The sequence below is a fragment of the Pisolithus orientalis genome, assembly GCF_024613125.1.
Source record: "Pisolithus orientalis strain OTSU chromosome Unknown F5J12scaffold_164, whole genome shotgun sequence".
NCBI lineage: Eukaryota > Fungi > Basidiomycota > Agaricomycetes > Boletales > Pisolithaceae > Pisolithus > Pisolithus orientalis.
In genome coordinates, this window is record NW_026260945.1 from 14,117 (window position 1) to 34,308 (window position 20,192).

At 44.8% G+C, this 20,192-nt stretch overlaps 2 protein-coding genes across 2 annotated transcripts; one reads left to right on the plus strand and one right to left on the minus strand.

The window, feature by feature from the left end:
• Window positions 1-10,302: 10,302 nt before the first annotated feature.
• On the minus strand, window positions 10,303-14,297 carry F5J12DRAFT_787887 (uncharacterized protein; the record flags this gene model as incomplete). The annotated part of the gene is made up of 17 exons (XM_051743711.1): window positions 10,303-10,392; window positions 10,428-10,518; window positions 10,685-10,765; window positions 10,929-10,996; window positions 11,128-11,276; window positions 11,324-11,608; window positions 11,658-11,836; window positions 11,886-12,067; window positions 12,114-12,284; window positions 12,368-12,530; window positions 12,583-12,838; window positions 12,986-12,995; window positions 13,052-13,210; window positions 13,264-13,433; window positions 13,676-13,713; window positions 13,736-13,828; window positions 14,206-14,297. The coding sequence occupies 17 exons, from the start codon at window positions 14,295-14,297 to the stop codon at window positions 10,303-10,305; spliced, it is 2,277 nt and encodes a 758-aa protein (XP_051594101.1).
• A 1,042-nt stretch (window positions 14,298-15,339) lies between these two features.
• On the plus strand, window positions 15,340-18,647 carry F5J12DRAFT_908058 (uncharacterized protein; the record flags this gene model as incomplete). The annotated part of the gene is made up of 13 exons (XM_051748990.1): window positions 15,340-15,394; window positions 15,461-15,576; window positions 15,940-16,039; window positions 16,088-16,193; window positions 16,249-16,561; window positions 16,611-16,899; window positions 16,987-17,015; window positions 17,097-17,277; window positions 17,324-17,586; window positions 17,643-17,748; window positions 17,798-17,829; window positions 17,860-18,199; window positions 18,247-18,647. The coding sequence occupies 13 exons, from the start codon at window positions 15,340-15,342 to the stop codon at window positions 18,645-18,647; spliced, it is 2,331 nt and encodes a 776-aa protein (XP_051594102.1).
• Window positions 18,648-20,192: the final 1,545 nt, after the last annotated feature.

Here is a 20,192-nt window from a genome sequence, read left to right on the forward strand (position 1 = left end):
GCAATCGGCTACCAGCTTCTTGCATAGGGACTGCAGCCTCTGCAGGTGGCTTTTGAGCCCTGCCAATGACACCTTCGCCCTGCTTCTCCAAATCCTGTCATCATCAGCATGTATTCTCAGAGTTTTGTAGATCGCACACTTACCTGGGATTTGGATTTGGGATCGGAAAATTGCATCCCCATGAGCCAGCAGGATGTCAGCATTCGTTGGGGGGTGTTGGAATCCGATTCAGCGAAATTCCACTTCCATGGATGTGAGGTAGTGGGGATAGGATGTATCATTAGCCAGCAGCCGGATCCCATTGATGGGGCAAGGTGCAATCATGCATTCATCTCCTGCAACAGTAAGATGAAGAGCGTCTTTGGGATCCCATCGAACCCAACCGCTTCTACCAAAGATATACATATCGTTTGGAGCTAAGTAAATAGTACCCTGACGCTCCCTCATGCCACCAGCATGTGGAATCGTGCTGGAATCTTTGATCAAGCAGAAACTGACAGGAAACATTTTAACTGGGTAGATTGGCTGGATCGTGGAAGCCTAAAACTGCGATGATGCCATTTTGAGTAGGATGCGAGCAGTCTGTCATGGTGGAGGTGAGCAATAGTGCAATCAAAGGGTCAGATCAAACTATCCTTCTGATCCAAGAAGGATGCCCCATCCTACCAGTCAGGACTGCCTTTTCAGGAAAGGAATTCACACAGGTCCTTCCTAAAATGGATGGTGGTCATGAGCAGTCCTGACTGCCCCCATTGCTGGCCTTGAGCCTTCCCAGACAGTTCATGCAGATACCTCTCATATAGGAAGCTGGTCATGGACCATCCAATCATGACCCACAAATTGCTGGCCTAGAATGTTCACAAACAGTTCATGCAAATACCTCTTATGATAGGAAGATGGTCCAGTGATCTCTGAAGGGCTATCTAACCCTGTCCCCAAGGTCCAGGAAGACCAGGAAACCATTGGTGGACATGGTAGTGAGTGGAGTGGTTGCTGAAAGGCAAGATGTGACTGGTCAGGACTAGTCCTGACCAGGCACTTCTGCTCCCTATGCCTGTCCCCAAGGTCTAGGATGACCAGGAAACCATTGTTGGACATGGTCACTGAGTCCAGTGATTGCTGAATGCCAAGATGGACTTGGTCATGACCAGTCCTGACCTATTGGTTGCTCTAATCATTATGAACATTTGTATATCCATTTCTATACATGACATATGCATTTGTGAAAGTTTCCAAGACTCTGCAATGGCTCCATGCTGAGATGTGGGTGCTATTTGACACTGTTTGACATTGTTCAGCACTTTGTAACTGCCATTGAATTTTTTGGGGGGTGTTGGCACCAATCCAAGCTGTCTGCAAATCAATATTCAGAAGCTTTCCAGTGCATCCCATAATTAGCCTCTTTTTGGCTTTGTTTTCAATAAGGGCTAATTTCACCACATGCCCCTGCATACCAATTACAAATCTGTATGTATATGAAGCCACATCTTCTGCCACCCTCTCACAACCTCACAATCTCCTGTGACCACATTGCTCAGTATCATACTCCCAGCAATTTCTTACATCTTACTCTTACATTTCCTTGCTGGTCTGATACCTCCATTGCTCTCCACAGCATGTTCACCCATCCCACCTTCAAGGCCTGTTTTGAATCCAAAAATGCATATGGTTGCCATAGAAGGGAATGTCTTTCCCCAGTTGAACACTGCACTTCTCATGGGCAGCACATAGTTGTGCAAAGGTATACCGATGGCTACATTGGGTGCCATTGCTCAGACAGTGGATGTCCCAATCCCAGAAGAGTTTACAATACTGTTGAAACCTTGAGGATGCACATGAAGAATGTGAAGTCTACATGGGGTCAGCAACCTCAAGTAACTGATGATAGTGGCCTGCAGAAAGTTCCAGAGAAATCTGCCAAGTATTTCCCAAGTTTTATCACATTGAATACATGCTTGTTTGGAACTTCATAACTTTGGAGCTGCTGCATGTAATGACCTGAAAATTGATGCCAAAGAGGCCCCTTATACAATGCAGATCTGCAGACAGTTCCAGCAACATCTGCCCATTTGTTCCAACTTATATAGTACTGAATACATTCCTTGTTCAGTACTTTATTCCTTGGGAACTGCTGTATGTAATGACCTGTAATGATCTGATAAGAGGCCCCCTATATGATGTAGATTCTCAGAATATTCCAGTGAAATCTGCCAGTGGTTCCCAAGTTATAATGTGCTGAACAGCTGTTCATATGTGTTCAGTGTTGGGTCCAGGCCTACAACAGTTGTGATATCTTGGTAACCACTGAGAAGATCTCTCTGAAACTTTCCATATATTGGCTTCGTCTGGGGTTTCCCCTGGATGCAAACACTCAGATCATTCCATCCAGTGGTTCCTGAGATGTTAGGTGCCAAACATTGTCAAACTGTTGTGATATCTTGGAAACCACTGAGTGGATCTCTTTGGATCCTTCCCCATATCTGCTTTGACCAGGCCCCCCTGGTTGCAAACTCTCAGATCATTCCAACCAGTGGTTCCTGAGATATTTGGCACTGAACATTGTTGAACAGTTGTGATATCAATATCTCAGCAACCACTAGGTAGATCTCTTTGGATCCTTCCCCAAAGCTGCTTTGGCTAGGGGTCCCCCTGGCTGAAAACTCTCAGATCATTCCATCCAGTGGTTCCTGAGGTATAAGGTGCTGAACATCATCAAATAGATGTAATATCTCAGCAACCACTGGGTGGATCTCTATGAAACCTTCCACATATCTGCTTTGCCTAGGCCCCACAGTGGATGCAAAATCCCAGATCATTCCAATCAGTGGCTCCTGAGATATGAGGTGCCAAACATTGTTGAACACTTATGAACAGTTGTGATATCTCAGCAACCACTGGGTGGATCTCTATGAAACTTTCCACATATTTGCCTTACCTAGGCCCCACCATGGATGCAAACTCTCAGATCATTCCAACAAGTAGTTCCAGAGATATTAGGTGCCATACAAAAGCCCTCCAGGTGCCCCTGGATGCCACAGGAGGAAGTGGCTCATGTGCAAAGATTACAATTTTTTCCAGTGTATGTATAGATATTGTATATTTCTAACAGGGCTGTTGTCAAATGTGTATTTTAGTTAATTAATGTCTGGGCCAGAGCAGCAGTAGGCTATCTGTTGCACACTGCTCACATTTCTTTCCTTTTATAGACTTTATATGCTACCACTTGTCACACTTTCAAGTGACAATGTTCTGTTGCCTGCAAGCCACCTCTGAACTCATGTTCTTTTTGTATGTTTCCTTTTATGGTACCCCCCTGTTTACCCCATGTTGTACTATAGCTGGACTATGTCCATTTCCCCTTCCTTCCATGATCTGCAGGTGGCTCTGATCCACATGGTCACATGACATGGTTAACATGTCTGCCCCAGGTGACCCATTTACTCCTCCTATGTCATATATGCAGTTATTCCCTCTTCTTTGCATTCACCCCTGTGTTTAACCCCATCCACAGACTTGGCTACCCTTATGCCCTCATAAGAGTGACTTGATGATGCCTTATATGGTATGCAGGGGAACATTCAAATGTTTTCAAATGTTTGGTCTGCAGGTACTCTACATATGTATATAAACCTGCATGTATTGTACCAGCTCCTCATTTGAAATCTTACTTTGCAACCACCCTTAGCTCCACTCACTGTACCCCAGAGGACTTGACAGTACAACTTCAGTTGGCCAAGACTAGTGCTCCATTCACTAGTGAAGTTAAATTATGTGTCACTTCTCACACAGTCACATGCTTGTGCTTCATCACACTTGATTCATGATGCAATATGAGTCATTGGCATAACACTATCAAAGGCCAATATGCAATGGGGAGGATTATATACAGTGGTAGATAACATAACTGTTGCATGGTGAGTTATGTGGGTATGGTTGGTGAGTTATGTATGAGCAGTCTTTAATGATGTGGAGGATGGGCTGCACACATAATCTGGTTGATCTGCAGATCAGCCCTCCAAGTGTCCATATGGCATCAACAATACCCAAGCAAAAAAATGTGGCAATGGGGGCTGTGCCACAGCAAGGAACTGTTTCAAAATCAAGTGATAGCCACCCCCAATCATTCAGAGACCAGATTTTGGTTCTGCAAGCAAACTGGGGGTGGTTGGTCTCTTTGCAGGAGGTGAAGTGAAAGCCACACCATTTGTATTTCAGGAGAGCCTGAACACTGGAGGGAGAGAACATGCATTGACACACAGGCTTCCAGTATTGATCATAGAACAGTGTTGTAGGGTTAGGCAAGGGTATGCTGTCACACACCAAAGGTGTTGTGGACATGGTTACAGCTGACTCTGCCTAACTCATTGAGGAGTTGTGCACAATGCCCATGCTATGAATGCAAATGAAAACTAAAGCCCTCATGCATAGAAAGACTGCTGGACAAGAGCAGTCATCCATTGCACAACAACAAGTTGTCAGTGACAAAGAGAAAAGAGAAAGAGGAAGCAAGTTAAGTGTCCCCCAGGTCTAGGATGACCAGGAAACCATTGCTGGACATGGTATGGAGTCCAGTGATCACTGAAAGGCAAGATGTGGCTGGTCAGGACTGGTCAACTTCTGTTGGACATGCATCCAGTTGTTGCACTGCACATCACTTTGCTTCCTCAAATGTACTCTTCTTTATTTCACAATAATGGTACTTGCACCAACCACAGTACTATAGTGCATGTTTAGTAATAGTAACAGAAACACAAACTTATAGAATATACTTGCCATTTCAATAGGATTTAATTCACAATGGAATTTTGGAAGAAAGATACACTCATGACCTGCATCCTTGATGAGAGCCTTGAGCATTGATGGCTGATTGGCCAAGTCATCCTGCTTGCTTAGGAGGCAAGCCATGCAACAGTCTTCATTCTCCCATGGACAAATGGGACTACACTTTACTCACAGTTTCCAAACATTAAAGCCATGTTCTTCAAGAACTTGCTGGAGACCTTTAGGCTGTCCATTTGACAAGCACATTTTTTGAGGCTTTCCATGGTGTTCAACAGTGGGATTGGTATCTGGAATTACTGTATCATGTTGCTTCCATTGTTTTCCCCCATTAGACTTGTTCATCTCAAAGGCCTTCAAGGCATCTAGTGGCAGCAAAGCATGAGCAGATGACTAGTCAAAAATAAACAAAGCAATACAGTGTGGGTGTGCAGCCTTGAGGACCTGAATTGCACACTTGACCTGTTTCAGTAGTTTCTCTGTGTTCCACCATACATCACAATTTGCCCCTGGGTAAATGATTTCTTGTGCATCTGCCACAATATTTCCTGACTCATTGCAGTGCACCAATTGACCATCTTCTGCATTAATAAATCCAGAAACATGGATAATGTGCCCTCTTCCTTTTTGCTGCAAGATTTGTTGACCAGGTAATAAACTGAAGCATTTGAGTACAAGGTCTATCATGGCTGTTGCCACTCACTATGCATGCATCCTATAATCATTTCTGTGGCAGCAACATTCATCATGAAAGATTGCAATGACCTTCCATCTGCCAGGTGCAAGCTGTGGATCAACATGAAGCAACTCCAATCCTTCAAAGTGTACCATGTGGCACTCAAATGCAGCCATTGCAGGTAAAAAAAACTCCCTGCCTATACTTCTTGACATCATTGTGCTCATGGCCATCCATGTAGACACCCTTTTGAAGTCTTGTCTGCTGCCAGCCCAATTTTAGCAGCCAGTATCATGCCATCCATTCACAGAGTGGTACAATACCAAGTGAGGGAATAATCATTTCATTAAGTGTGTGCTGAAATTGCTGCAGAGTGACTTGGCTGACTTCTTGCAACATATGCCATTGGCAGGCAGCCAGCTGAAGTCATTTGTCTTTAAGGGGGCTCAGAGCATTTGCTCATCCTCTTCACTTTTCCACAGGAAGCTGTTCAAACACTTGGTAATGATGAGCAAGTGCCCTGACCTTTTGTGCAAAATGTTTTCCCTCACCTTCATGCCACTGATGAGCAATTTCCAGACTTGCCTCAACACATCCAAGACCTTTCAAGTGGAGGGTAGCAAAGCTTCAAATCAGCATAAGCTGATTGACACAAGACAACAAGACAATGGTAGGATTGTTTTTGCACCTCTTGCAAGATCATGCTTGATGTGCTCCCACAGTTCATCCCATCCCCTAATCTCGACACTATCCCTTTCCTGCTCTTCAGGTACACCTGCCCAGGCATCCTCAGCATCCTCTACAAGTCCACCTGCATTCAATGGCATCAATACATCATTTGAGTGGCATCCCAAAGAGTCCTGAGTGTTGGTACATGAGATGGTAGTGAAAAGGGTCTCTCCAAGTTCTTCAGCTGATGAAAGAGGGGGTGACAAGATCAATGGTTCCATTGCTTCATCATTAACCATGGCATGTGCAGCTGAGATGACAGGGAGGGTGTTTGAAGCTTGGGAGATCAGTGGAACTTGAACTTGCTGGCCTGAGAAAGTAAATCCAAGGTTGGAAAGTGATTTCTGGTCTGCCAAAAACCATTTGTACTGCTGTTTTGTACATTCTGACTTGCTTCCCACATCAGGTCCATTTTTGTACTCTTTAGGGCAACCAACTGACTTTTGCTTGCATTGGGCAGCATGTTTGGCTTGTTTCAGAGGCAACCATGTCATGTCAAGGGGGTCATCACCAGCACTGACAGCAAGTGCCTCCAACCATGCACAAAACTCAGCTTCATCAACTCCTGAAAACAGTGTCATTGCCACCTTCTTCAAGTTCATCATCCAAGTTACTTTCATCAGCCACATATTTCAGGCTGTCAAATACAGCACCACACCACCAGTCTTTCTCCTCATCATCTGATGTGTCTGGGTCAGAAGTACTTGAAGACAAGGACCATGCTTGTTTACTCTGATGGAGGCACTCTCCTTCATCAGGTTCAGATGTGTTGGGTGACAACACATAACCTGCTGCATCAGTACTAACAGAATTCCAATTGTGCAGACCAGTTGTATTCCAGGCAATAACATGTTTTCAAGGGCAGCTGCAAGATGTTCTTGTTTGAAGGCAACTGAAAACTTGGCTTGAATCTCAAATTTTCCACTTGCCACAGGTGAGCCATCTCATGTTCATATGGCAGCAACATCTTGTACTAACCAAATACTCTTTGTTCTGCATTTTTCAGATTTGTTGTGAAATTTTAGGGGGGTCCACCAAATTTTGGGGGGTCAAGATTTTCAAAACTCAGTATTGCAAAATTCTGCTCATGCAGATTGTTTCTATGTATCCTAAGTATGCCTATTATATAGTTTTTGGACTTTCAGAACATTGTGTCAAGTGTGGATAATTTGATGACTGAAATTGTCATATTTGTTTGTCCCCAACTGTATATTCCTATGATAAACTTACCTACTTCTCCTATGACTACCTGCAATTGAATATCCAGTCATGACTCCCCATCACTGGCCTTGAGCATTCCCAGACTGTTCATGTGGATACTTCTTATGTAAGAAGGTGACCATGATCATCCAGTCCAGACCAGTCTGGGCCACCCCAGATTCATTCCCACTCAAGTGCACAGATGGCTGATAGCCAAGATGGGCTTGGGCAAGACTGGCCATGACCAGTCTTGACCAGGCATTACTGCTCCTCATGTGTGTCCCCAAGGTCTAGGATGACCAGGAACCCATTGCTGTACATTGTAGTAAATGCAGTGATGGATAGATTGCCAGATGGGACTGGTCAGGACTGGTTCATGACCAGTCCTGACCAAGCATTCTTGCTCCCTAGGCCTGTCCCCAAGGCCTAAGATGACCATGTAACTATGGTCATTGTGCACAGCAGTTCCTGAGTTACAATGCATCACAGTTCTCAAAGGTTTGATAGGGGTTAATCATTGTAACTTCTTACTGATTGCTCCAATTGTTATGAATGTTTGTATGTCCATTTCTATACATGAGATATGTATTTGTGAAAGTTTCCAAGCCTCTGAAACAGCTCCACACTGAGATGTGGAAGCTGTTTGAAACTGTTCAACATTGTTCAGCACTTTATAACTGCCCTTGAATGTTCTTGGAGGTGTTGGCACCAATGCAGGCTATCTACAAATCAATATTCAGAAGCTTCTGAGTGGACCCTGTAATTAGCCCCTATTTCCTTCACTTCCATAAAGGCTAATTTCACATATTCTGCCACATGCCCATGCATACCCATTACAAATCTCTATGTATATGAAGTCAGATCTTTTGCCTGCCTCTCACAACCTCATAACCTCCTGTGACCACATTGCTGGGTGTTATACTCCCAGCAGTTTCTTACTTCTTACTCTTACATTTCCTTGCTGGTGGACTAGTCTCATAGGATTGTTGACTACTGGTGGCTGCCCTGTCTTGTGTTGTGATGTTCTGCTCTACTCTGCTTTGTCCATGTCTCCATTCATCTGACTAAGCCCACAAGTGGCTGTGACCTCACCTCTACCCCTGGGCCTCCCTACTCCATGTGCCCCCTTCAAAAAAATGATGACATCCTCATCATCCACACACCTCACTATGCTGGTCTGGACCCCCTACCCTCTACAGCCTCATCTGAGTTCCCTCCTGGCACACTTCAGGTAACCATTTTTCATAAGCATTTAGGCTGAATAGTTTCTCCAAACCATCCAGCCTAATAGCCTCCCAGACCAAGGTCTGCCCAGGGACATCTGGTCATGTCCCAGGGCTATGCAGATTTTTAGGCCCTGGGACAGATGGGATTTCCCACGTAGCCATCCATTCAAATGCAATTATTTGGGATGTCCCCAGACTGCCTTGGGTGACTGGGGTCCCTACTCCTGAAAGTGCAGCTTATATTAGCATTGAAATAGCTGCAGAAATCCTAGCCCCCTTGCTCCTCTGACAGATTTAATCCACAAAGTATCCTTTGACCTATACATCCCCTCCCATCCCACCATGCATAGTAGTATACAATAGTACTTTTCATGTACATCTTTGTGATGTGATTCTGCTGTATTGGGACATCTCACTAGTTGCCAGGGAGATGACCCACCTGGGCCTCCACATTTGCCTTGAAAATTGCAATAATAAATTCAATCAATTTGTGTCTATACCTCATGCAATTTGTACTGTATGAAGGAAGAAGTGAATGGTTTTTGAACACTTGTGTGACAAGCCAATATCTCAAAGTTCCCCACATAGAACATGGGGTTGGTCACCTTTGCAACACCATCTGCAGAGGGCAGAATGTCCCAGATGAGCCTCTGAGGTCATCATGGGGCATTGTGCTGGTCTGCAAAGGTAACTTAGGAGGATGTGCCATCATAGCCCTCTGAGGCTGGGATGGGACATCCCACCCTCCCCTTTGCCAACCAGTGGGATGTCCCACAACAGCCTCTAAGGCTACATTGGGACATCCCTCCCCCCCTCTGGCAACCAGTGGGATGTCCCACAACAGCCTCTGAGCAAGTGGGGAATGGTGCATTGCTCTTCACATAGTCTTGTTCCCATGTCACTGGTTTACCCCCATGCTACTGATATTAGTACCTGGACAATATATATTTGCTCAACTGTTAGAGCACTGGTTATCACCCAAGAGGTTGCTTCAATCCCAGCTCTGGTCACATTTCCATCATAAGGCTACATTGGGACATCCCACTTCCCCCTCTGGCAGCTGGGAGTAGTGTTGCTGTGGCTCAGGGAGCTGTCCTAAGCCAAGGGCCATACCACATCTATATTATTGAGTATTAAAATAATTATTGTGGATTTGGTATGTGGCAACACAAGGCTACATCTGGTAATAGTTGTCATAGTGACTAAGCTGCTTGTTGTTGAGCAGGTCAGCCTTTGGAGCTGAGCCACAGCCACACTAGCTGAGGCTATGTCCCAGAACACCCTCTTGGGTTATATTGGGACATCCCACCCCACTCTCCAGCAGCCAGTCCAGTGGTTGTAGCACCTGGTGAACATTGTGGTCAGGTACTCATAGATAAACATGGAAAAAAAGGAGCCACCATGATTGGACCGTTGGATCCTGAGCTACATGAAAAACTGTCTCACTGCCCTCTGAACACAAAAACAGTGATATCTCAATAGTGGCTCCATGGAATTAGACAAAAGAGGCCCCCCCAGAGAGGTCTCAGCAAGGGGAATGAGTGGTGCAAAAAGCAATAGGAAAGGCACAGGACTGAGTGGAGAGCCACAGACTTGTCCCCCAAATCTGATGGTAACATCATTGCTGACACCAGCAACATCAATATACAAGTGATGCATGACAAATATGTTGTAGGGGAAGCAAAAACTACACTAGTAGTAATCTTCATTTATATACTCCTCAGCAAAGTCATCCTCATATTGTGCAGCATTACCCCTGTTAACCCAATGAGGTTCACCTGACTGGGTTGGAGGGTAGTAGTTGTTAGTATATGGACTGTTGTAGTAAGGATGGTTGGTTTGAGATGGAACATGATGGAATCCTTGGCAAGACAGAGGAAATTGATTGTGGTGGCCAGAAGGTAATGCCTAGAGAGAATGCAAGTCAATGGTGAAACCTCTGCAAAATCAAATTACTCACATGATATGGGATATTAGATGGGCCAGGATCATGATAGTTCATATAATCACCCCAAGAATCCTACATAATTTTTCCTTAGTCTTGTTACCAAAGGTCAGAGGCCTGGATACTCACTTGTCATCTGGGAAAAGACTGCTGGGCTGGGCCAGCCTCTCGCATGTGAGGATGGCTTGGAAGATTATCCCAACATAGATCCTATACAATGCTTCATTAGTCTTGTTATCAGACCATAGGAACCAAATCCTACCCCATATTGCAGAGTTGGTGCAGGAGGCTCAGATGGGCCAGGCTCTCAAGTGTGCACATTGCTTGGAATTGTGGACAGGTCACAGCATGAGTCTTGCACAATGGGGCACACATCCCAGCATTGATTGCATGGTGCAGTTTGATGGTCAGACTGTAAAGCCTTGCAAATGTCAGCAGATACTGGATATTGAGTAAAGAGCAGAACTTACCTGGGGACCAATAGTATTACAATTTGATGCCTCCATGCAGGGTCACTTCCAAGAGGGAAAAGGGAGTTGTTGCTGCAGTCAGGGTTGTGGCTGTTGAAGGACCTCTATGCCTTGCTGCTGGTGATCCATTTCCTTGAGGGACTTCTTCCACTCTGGATCATCTGAGATCTGCTGAAAAACAGTACCATCAGTAGCGTTGATGAGTGTGATCTCACCCTTCAAAGGGTCAGCATCCAAAATATTGATGACCTCTACACAGAACTTCAGCATCCAACTGGATGAATAAAATAGGGAATACCTTCATTCCAGCACTTAATCTCAATTTCCAGCACATCATCCAGTCTATCTTGTTCTTCCTCATCATTGGTTTGCCTGTCATACAAAAGACCCAGTTTTCTCCAAAGGTAAGGTACTACAAGTTGACAAAAAGGGCCAGCCTTAAGTTTCTTGTACTTGAAAGCAGGGCCCAGTGGAGATACACTATGGGTCCAGTTGACAATAGTGAGGTGGCTCTTCTGCAAAAACTTGAGAAGCTGGTGCCAGGAAACTTTCTGGGGATCACTGACTTCAATGCCACATGTGACTGAGCAAAGGATCAAGATAAATGCACATACAGCACAAGAATCACTTACCATGCAGATCTCTCAATGCAGCCAACATCTTCTCCTTCATCATGCTTCCAAATACTCTGTGGTTGCAGTCTCTCAGAGTCTCCTTTGTACAGCAATGTAGTTCCAGCACAGAACCCACATCTCCAATGGAACCAGTGCCAGCCACCCTGGCATCTGCACCATCACTGTTCCTGAGACACCTACAACAATCCCGTGAGGTCAAATGAAACATGCAAGAAATAAACTTACTTGAAAATTGTGGTATACTTATCCATGAGTGACTGGACATCAATGCCATTTTCATTGATGAAGTTTCTTATTGTCTCAGAGCCTCCAAATATGCCAGAAGTTTGATATCCTGCAGGGTCCTGTCCAACATACATTACCACTCCAACTATCTCAATATCCTCGAGATTGGACCACACCTCCACCTGTGGAATGATCAGAATCGATGGCTGCACAGTTGCAACCACATACCAATCCAGAAAATTGTGTCTTTGCATTGTCCACTCTAGCTGCAATAGATTTGACAGATTGATTAGTTGGTATGGCAGAGGAGCTCTCACTCCACTCATAGACAGCTTTAAACTTTTCCCTCCTTGTTGCAAAGTCATCCTTGGGGATGCCTATCATGAGGGTGTTGTACTCCTTCGTAATCAAATTGTCAATTGAATTTCAATCAGCTGGTCAGGACATTAGAACAGTAGATGTGAGAGGGAGGAATGCCATACCACCATCTGGTTTGGGCTGTGTGGCCCAATACCATGAGTGGAAGAGGTTGGCTTCATTAATTTTGGTATGAGAAGCCTTAACACTAAATCCCACAGCAACAAGTATGTTGCATGTAGACCACCTGTGCCATTGGCCAAGTTCTTCTGCCATTGTCTTGACATCCTTTGCAAAAGCATGTATCTCATCTAACACTGCTGTGGACAGATTCCCTCACTTCTTGAGGTTTGTGAGTTGGGTGTCACAGTCACTGTGGTTTGCAGCATCAATGTCCTTGGCATCTATAGCCCTACCTTTGCCCTTCTTCTGAAGTCTAGTATAGATCAGGCCACCTTCTTGGCAAGGATGGACAACATCCCCTACAGGATGGGCAGAGTCATCAGACTCATATGTGGGTGGTGAAGATGGGGGAAGTGGGGACTGGGCACAAGAAACAGTCTGAGCATTGCAAGCATGTGCATCATCATCATCATCTAGGAGTCAACATATCAACACGAGGCATGTTAATTAAAAATTTCTCTAGCAACTCCCATTTACATTTCAAGACAGTCATATTGGTCGCTTTTTTTCAATGCCTCCTCCTAGACATCTTTGGCATGCTAGAATATCTGGACACAGACCTTGACCCTGCTATGGGCACTTTTGTCAATTCATTTGACCACTGGATTGGGGCATTCATGACAGACCCCACCATTTTCCAGTGCCTTTTTGAAATATGCATGCCTGTCTGGATGGTCTGGAAACCTGATCATGTACTCCCAGACATGCAAGTGTTGAAGACCATTGGGATTATGCACCCTCATGACATAGTCATGGATCCTGAGGTTTTTGAGGTTGGACAGATGCTGAAATGGCACAGTGCCTGGTACCACCCTGGTGAATTGCACCACAGGCATACTTGACAAGGCCCAGCAATTGGGCTCAAGAAATTTGCAGCTCCCTGGCCAGAACCACCATGCACCAGCAGTGGTGTGGCCTCAACTCCCACAAGCATGGGTCCCACAGCTTCCAATGCTGCAAGTTCCAGTGGTGCAAGTTCAAGTACTGGAGCTGTTAGGACAGGCAGGGCTTGACAACATAATCAGCCATATACATATCCTATTCATTTTGTCTCAGTGTGTTTAACATTTTGCTCAGATCCCCCTGCAGGCTTGAGAGGAGCCAAGCTGTTGGTCATTCTGAATCCCAAACTGTGGGAAGACCTCAGCAATCCAGCTATTCCCCCTGCTATGTCTGCATGGCATGCTGCCCTGAAGGACATGAATAAGGATGCAAAAAGGGTTAGTCCCAATGTGCCCAAGGTAGCTTACTTCTTTCCCAGCCTGAGTCTGTTTGTGAGGGGTGAGTCCTCCAATTGCCAGCAGAGGTACCTGAGGAATTGGCTAGTCTCTCGAGCGGGTTGGATCACTTGTCTTTCTGCCTTGGATGCATCTCCTGTTATCCCTTGGTCCTGGCAGGATTTCCTGAACACAATTCCCAAGCAGATTTCATCCACATTTTCTGGTGACTGACTACATGAATCTGCTGCCCTCTTCAGTCCTGAGCTCATCAGCCTCCAACATGACATACCTAGCCATGTACAATTCTGGGATATTTCAATTTCCTTCACAGACCTTGCTACCATCAATCAGATGATGAAAAGCAAGGTTTTATGAGATTTATATGAAAACAACTCTGGTTTGAGCTGGTCACTCTTGACCATGTGATGATGCCTAGCTTGTGGTCAAATCAGGATTCAGAGTGGCTTGATCATGTCCAGCAGGTATGTACAATTTTACCTCACCAGGAATGCACTGTTTCTGAACTCTATGCAGATTTTCCCGGGTGATTCAGAACTCACCATGTGTGCTGAGCCTTTCCCTCAGCAAAATCAAGGCCTTGGCTCATCTGGCTTTCAATAGAAATGGGAGTATGTAGAGAAGCTTTGGGCATTACTTGCTGTATGGCCAGGATGCCCCTTGGACTTGGTGGAGCCAATTATGCCATTAGCATCATCATTGCATGTCTGGGCAATGGAAAAGAAGTTGGCTATATTTTATGTACAGTCATTCTTTGATACTTTTGGTTGTCTGCCCCTTCTTCCCTGCCTTATTCCAACTGCACTGTGTGGTTATGGTTGAAATAGTTGGTAACCTCCTTCATCATTCCCTGATACCATTTTTACTCTGTACATTTCCTGAATGATATTCATAGCACACCACAATTGCAATCTCATTTTGTTCATCACACACTTGCTTCATCTCTTTCCCCATCACCCTCACTAGTCATGTGCAAAGGTCAGTTCACTTTTCTATGCTGGAGGCTGACTATTGGAGACATGCTGGTGGCATCTTGGGGTTGCCTTCCAGCAACCTGGATTCAGTGTCCTGGTCACAGTCCTGTAACTTGGTGTTGCAGGATCGTCATCTACCACTAACTCACCTAGACAGTTTATGCATCTGACCAAATTTCATAGATGTCTTTTTGTTGACTGAAACAGCTTACTAGGTGTGGTCCCTCTGTATGAGTTACTGCCCCGATGAACCAGATTCCTGACTTGCTCCATGTGGATGATCTTGTGGTCCTTGTTTACCATCAGGCTGCTGCACCTTCATGCTGTGTTCCCAAAACTGTGGGGCTTTACCTTCCTGTTGAGCACTTGCTCACCTTACCTGGCCATCACACTTTCACACAACACCCCAGTGATTCCTCTGACCCACACATCCAACACCACTCTGCTTCAAGTGCTGCTTGCCTGTTAGAGCTATCTGTGGGTAGTGAATGTGACCTCTCCCATGATGCCACTTTCAACCATTTAACCAATGGGCTACATATTAGCCAAGACCTGCTCTTGTCACCATCTAGGAATGCCCAAAAAAAAAAGAAGCAATGGCAGCAATGGTTGCACACTGTCATCCCTTCCCTCCTTCAGCTGTATCTTGCATATCGATGACTATCCAACCACTTCCAGAATCCTGTTGACTATGAACTGCCAATGTGTGGTTGTCACCAGACTCAAAAACTGAGAGTCATTTGTATTGATTTCAATGGTGAGATTTCTGTGTTCTTTGTCATTTTCCTCTGCTTAAATGCATTCATGGCAGCTCTGCAATCAGTTGATCTGGCTGTCTGTCCTTGTGCACCTGCAGCCCTCCAACTCCTTTGGATGGGCTACTTCCCCTATGCCCCACTGGGGCCAACACTTGCTGTTAGCCTACAGCTTCTTGGCTTTGTCTGACAACTCTTCATGTGCATACCTCCAAACACTTCAGCATGGTGTGAGTCCCTTGAGGCATACCTTGCAGCTATGGGTTATGAGGTGGACACAAAGGTATGGAATTGTCATGTTTTGTATCATTACCCCATTTTTTCCACTTCATAAAACATACATTACTGCCATAGTGACTGTAGTACAGATGACTCTGCTATGTAGGTAGTATATCTTAATCTGATGCATGACTATTTAGGACTGCTGTAGTGTTATATTGATAGGGTAGGATGTTTGTTGGTATTGTTTGTGGTGATGTTGCTATATTATTAATGCATACTTTGGTTGTTCTTCTCATTCATGGATCATTGCTGATGATACTTGCAGGAGGGTATACACTGGAGGTTCAGTAATGCATATCACTGGTATTGTATTCTGGACACATCCCTTGATGAATATGTCCAACAACAACTGCAAGAATCTGCTAGTCCACCATCAAACATCCCCTCTGCAATCCCATTGCCAAGTTCCCCAGACAATGATGTCCTCAGTTCAAAGATGAGGCCATCAGAATACTTACAACAGCATTGTCCTCTATGCTTTGGTGGCCAGAGCTGGCAGAGCAATAATAGTGAACATGGGTATGTCACTTGGTGGATATAGTTTTGTCAACTGCTAAAATTTCCTTTGTTCTAGCTTTTCTGATGTTGATGCAATTGTTTGCATTGATGCTTGTTTTACTCAGAAGTGCAGAAGTAGGCATCCAGATGATCCAGTAAACCCTACAGCTACAGTCTTTCTTTCACAAGAAGATATTTGTGCTATGGAGCATGAGGTTAATGAGTTGCAAAAGTCAAAGTCTTCAACCCAAAGGAGGAGTGGGCAGGCTTTGAAAAAGAATTATCTTGGTGATGGGGAGGATGAGTTTGAAGAGGGAATGAGGATAACAATGTCAGTGCTGAAGGGTTGTAATGAGTCCTTTACTGCAGCTGATGAGAGGCACCAGAAAGTGAGTCTTAATCATTTATTCTGACTCCATTGGTCTGATGGCAGTGTAGGCAAGTACCCAGTTCTTTTCAGATACTGGTGTCATGGCCCTACTCTGTTGTCATGATCATGTCATTTACCTTGCAAATATGACTTCAGCTGGGGAGAGGCAACATTATGCACTTGCCCTCATCAAATCTCTTTTTGGCCACCTCCCAGATAATTTTCATATTGGGCTGTTATATGACATAGGTTGTCAACTGGAACAGAGCTGCAGGAAGTGGGGTTTTCTCAAGTCATTTCTGCCACATATTTCTTTTGCCATCTCAGTATTTCATGCCTTTGGTCATCAATGGGCATGTCAGCTTATCTATCACCCCTGAAAATGTGAAGGATTTGGGCTATCTGATGGAGAGGGATGTGAGCATTTTTGGAGTTCAATCAAAGGGCTGATACCATCTCTTCATGTTTCTGGGGTATGTGTGCAGTATGCCACATCTGTTTCAAGCTAACATATTATTCAGTATCATTAATGCCTCTTTGTTATTGACTTCCAGGTGTGCCACCTGGACATGAAGTGTCTCACTGGTTTGGGCCAGTGGCTTTTGCATCACTGGAATCATTGCCAAGAAAAGAAGGCTGCTGCAAACAGAGGCCTAAGGAGATGTGGAGTTGATATCCCAACTCTTCAAGCTGAATGGGTTGCTCAAGTCTCTGCACAGACAAAGCCAGCTCCTTGTGAGCTGCTGATATAAATAATGATACCTGCTCACCATCAAATTAGGTCACAGCTCTAAAGCTGCTGAGAATATGATATTGCAAATCATGGCAACTCCAAAATCATTGGGAAATTATGAGGCCAGGCTAGAAGTGCTGGAGAAAGATCTTCTCCATGGGGTTGCTGACATGACAAGCTTGACTATCCAAATTGCAGAGTGTCATCAAAAGGTTAAGTGTTTTAAAGATGCTTTGCAGAACCAGAGGGCAACCCTAGGCATAAATGGGCATTCAAATCTTGCTAGTATCCAAAAGAGTGCTTATCTTCAAGTTAGTAGCAGTGTATTTTCAATATGGTTTCATCTAATTGAGACCATGTTCCATAGCTTCACATGCATGCATTAGCAATCAAGAAACATATCAGAGATCATCTGTGCCAACAAAAGTTTGAGTTGGAAAGACTGGAACACTCATATTGGCAGACTCTCAGTGGTAAGAGGGCATCATTCATGAATACCCTTGTATTTGACTTGCCTTGAAGAACAAAGACTTCAAAACCACACAGAAGCATCTGTGAAGCAATGAGAACCAGGAATAGCCAAGCTTGCCAGTAGCTACAATAATCTGTGTCTGCAAATTGTAGGCCTCATACACAAGGGAAAAGCTCCTCAGGGGTCAATAGCCCCACTCCTGATCCCAAGGGACTCTTTGTTCAAACTGGATGTGGATGATGATATTTGGCAGGATATTGGCCTTGGGGATGATTCAGATGGGTTACTACCCCCATGGTTAGCTGATGAAAAAGTGCACTCAGGGATCAGATCATTCCTTGAGCTGGGGTGTTGTGAAGAAGAGGAAAGGCACCTGTTGCAGGAAAGAAGAGATTTGACAGAGTGGTTTTCTGAAGAGTGGGGTCATGTGCAGAAAACCATACAGAGTACTGGTAAGAGACATGTGTCATTGCATTACCATGACTAACACACATTGCAGATGTTGATCTTGCATATGAACTTGACTGCAGAGCATTGAGACTAGCAGGTCTGTGCATCTTATGGAAGAGGCAACTTAGAGGCTATCCTGGAACACCTAATGAGAACTGGGGTGCAAGTGATGAAGAACTGCACAGCATGGTGCAGGGTGGTCATGTTATATATATTGATAGTGATAATGAGGAGAGGTTTGATGGATTGGAGTCAGAGGGTGAAGAGGATGAGGATGAAGTGATGGATGATGAGTTGCTATGTGTTGCTGAAGAATTTGCCCTGGCAGATGAATATCACCAACAAAGTGATATGCCATTGGAAGAATTCTGTTGGGGGGAAGAATGGGAGAATGACCTACTGGATATGGATCCACCATCATCTCCAAGTAAAAGGGTTCAATACAGATAAGGGTGATAGAGACATATTATAATCTATTTGGTGTGTTTAAATAGCATTTTTTTTGAGCATCATGTTTGCAAGACATATGCATGGGTAAAATGTAGAATATCCCACTGGTTGGCAGAGGGGTAGGTGGGATGTCCCAATGTAGGCTTAGAGGCTGTTGTGGGACATCCCACTGCTTGGCAAAGGGGAGGGTGGGACATCCCAATGTAGCCTTAGAGGCTGCTGTGGGACATCCCACTGCTTGCCAGAAGGGGGGAGGGATGTCCCAATGTAGCCTTAGAGGCTGTTGTGGGACATCCCAACGGTTGGCAAAGGGGAGGGTGGGATGTCCCAAGGCAGCCTTGGATGCTGCTGTGGGACATCCCAAGTCCCCTTATGAAAGTCAGTGGGATGTCCCATCCCAGCCTCAGAGGGCTATGATGGCACATCCTCCTAAGTTACCTTTGCAGACCAGCACAATGCCCCATGATGACCTCAGAGGCTCATCTGGGACATTCTGCCCTCTGCAGATGGTGTTGCAAAGGTGACCAACCCCATGTTCTATGTGGGGAACTTTGAGATATTGGCTTGTCACACAAGTGTTCAAAAACCATTCACTTCTTCCTTCATACAGTACAAATTGCATGAGGTATAGACACAAATTGATTGAATTTATTATTGCAATTTTCAAGGCAAATGTGGAGGCCCAGGTGGGTCATCTCCCTGGCAACTAGTGAGATGTCCCAATACAGCAGAATCACATCACAAAGATGTACATGAAAAGTACTATTGTATACTACTATGCATGGTGGGATGGGAGGGGATGTATAGGTCAAAGGATACTTTGTGGATTAAATCTGTCAGAGGAGCAAGGGGGCTAGGATTTCTGCAGCTATTTCAATGCTAATATAAGCTGCACTTTCAGGAGTAGGGACCCCAGTCACCCAAGGCAGTCTGGGGACATCCCAAATAATTGCATTTGAATGGATGGCTACGTGGGAAATCCCATCTGTCCCAGGGCCTAAAAATCTGCATAGCCCTGGGACATGACCAGATGTCCCTGGGCAGACCTTGGTCTGGGAGGCTATTAGGCTGGATGGTTTGGAGAAACTATTCAGCCTAAATGCTTATGAAAAATGGTTACCTGAAGTGCACCCTCATGAATTCTTGTTCCCTGGGCAAAGGCAAGAGACAGGATCAGTGCAATACCAATGAACAGAATGTTGACATGGATGAATTACAAGAGATATGGTGCAATGTCACATATTTGGTTTTGGATGAAGTTTCAATGGTTTCTGCTGAGCTGCTTTCCAATGTAGCAAAATGCATAACCCTTGCAAAGGCTGGTGACCCAGATAAAAAGGATAAGCTGTCTGGGGGCACCAATGCCACCCTTGCCAGAGATATGGCACAACTTTGCCCTGTGAATGGTACTGCCTTGTACTCACATGCCATTGTGAATAACCTGTTGAGGTGTTCATCTGAAACTGTGAAGGTGCAGCATCAATTATTCAGAGCTTTCCTATGGAGATTGTTAACTCACATTGTTCAATTCATCCAGAATTAGCA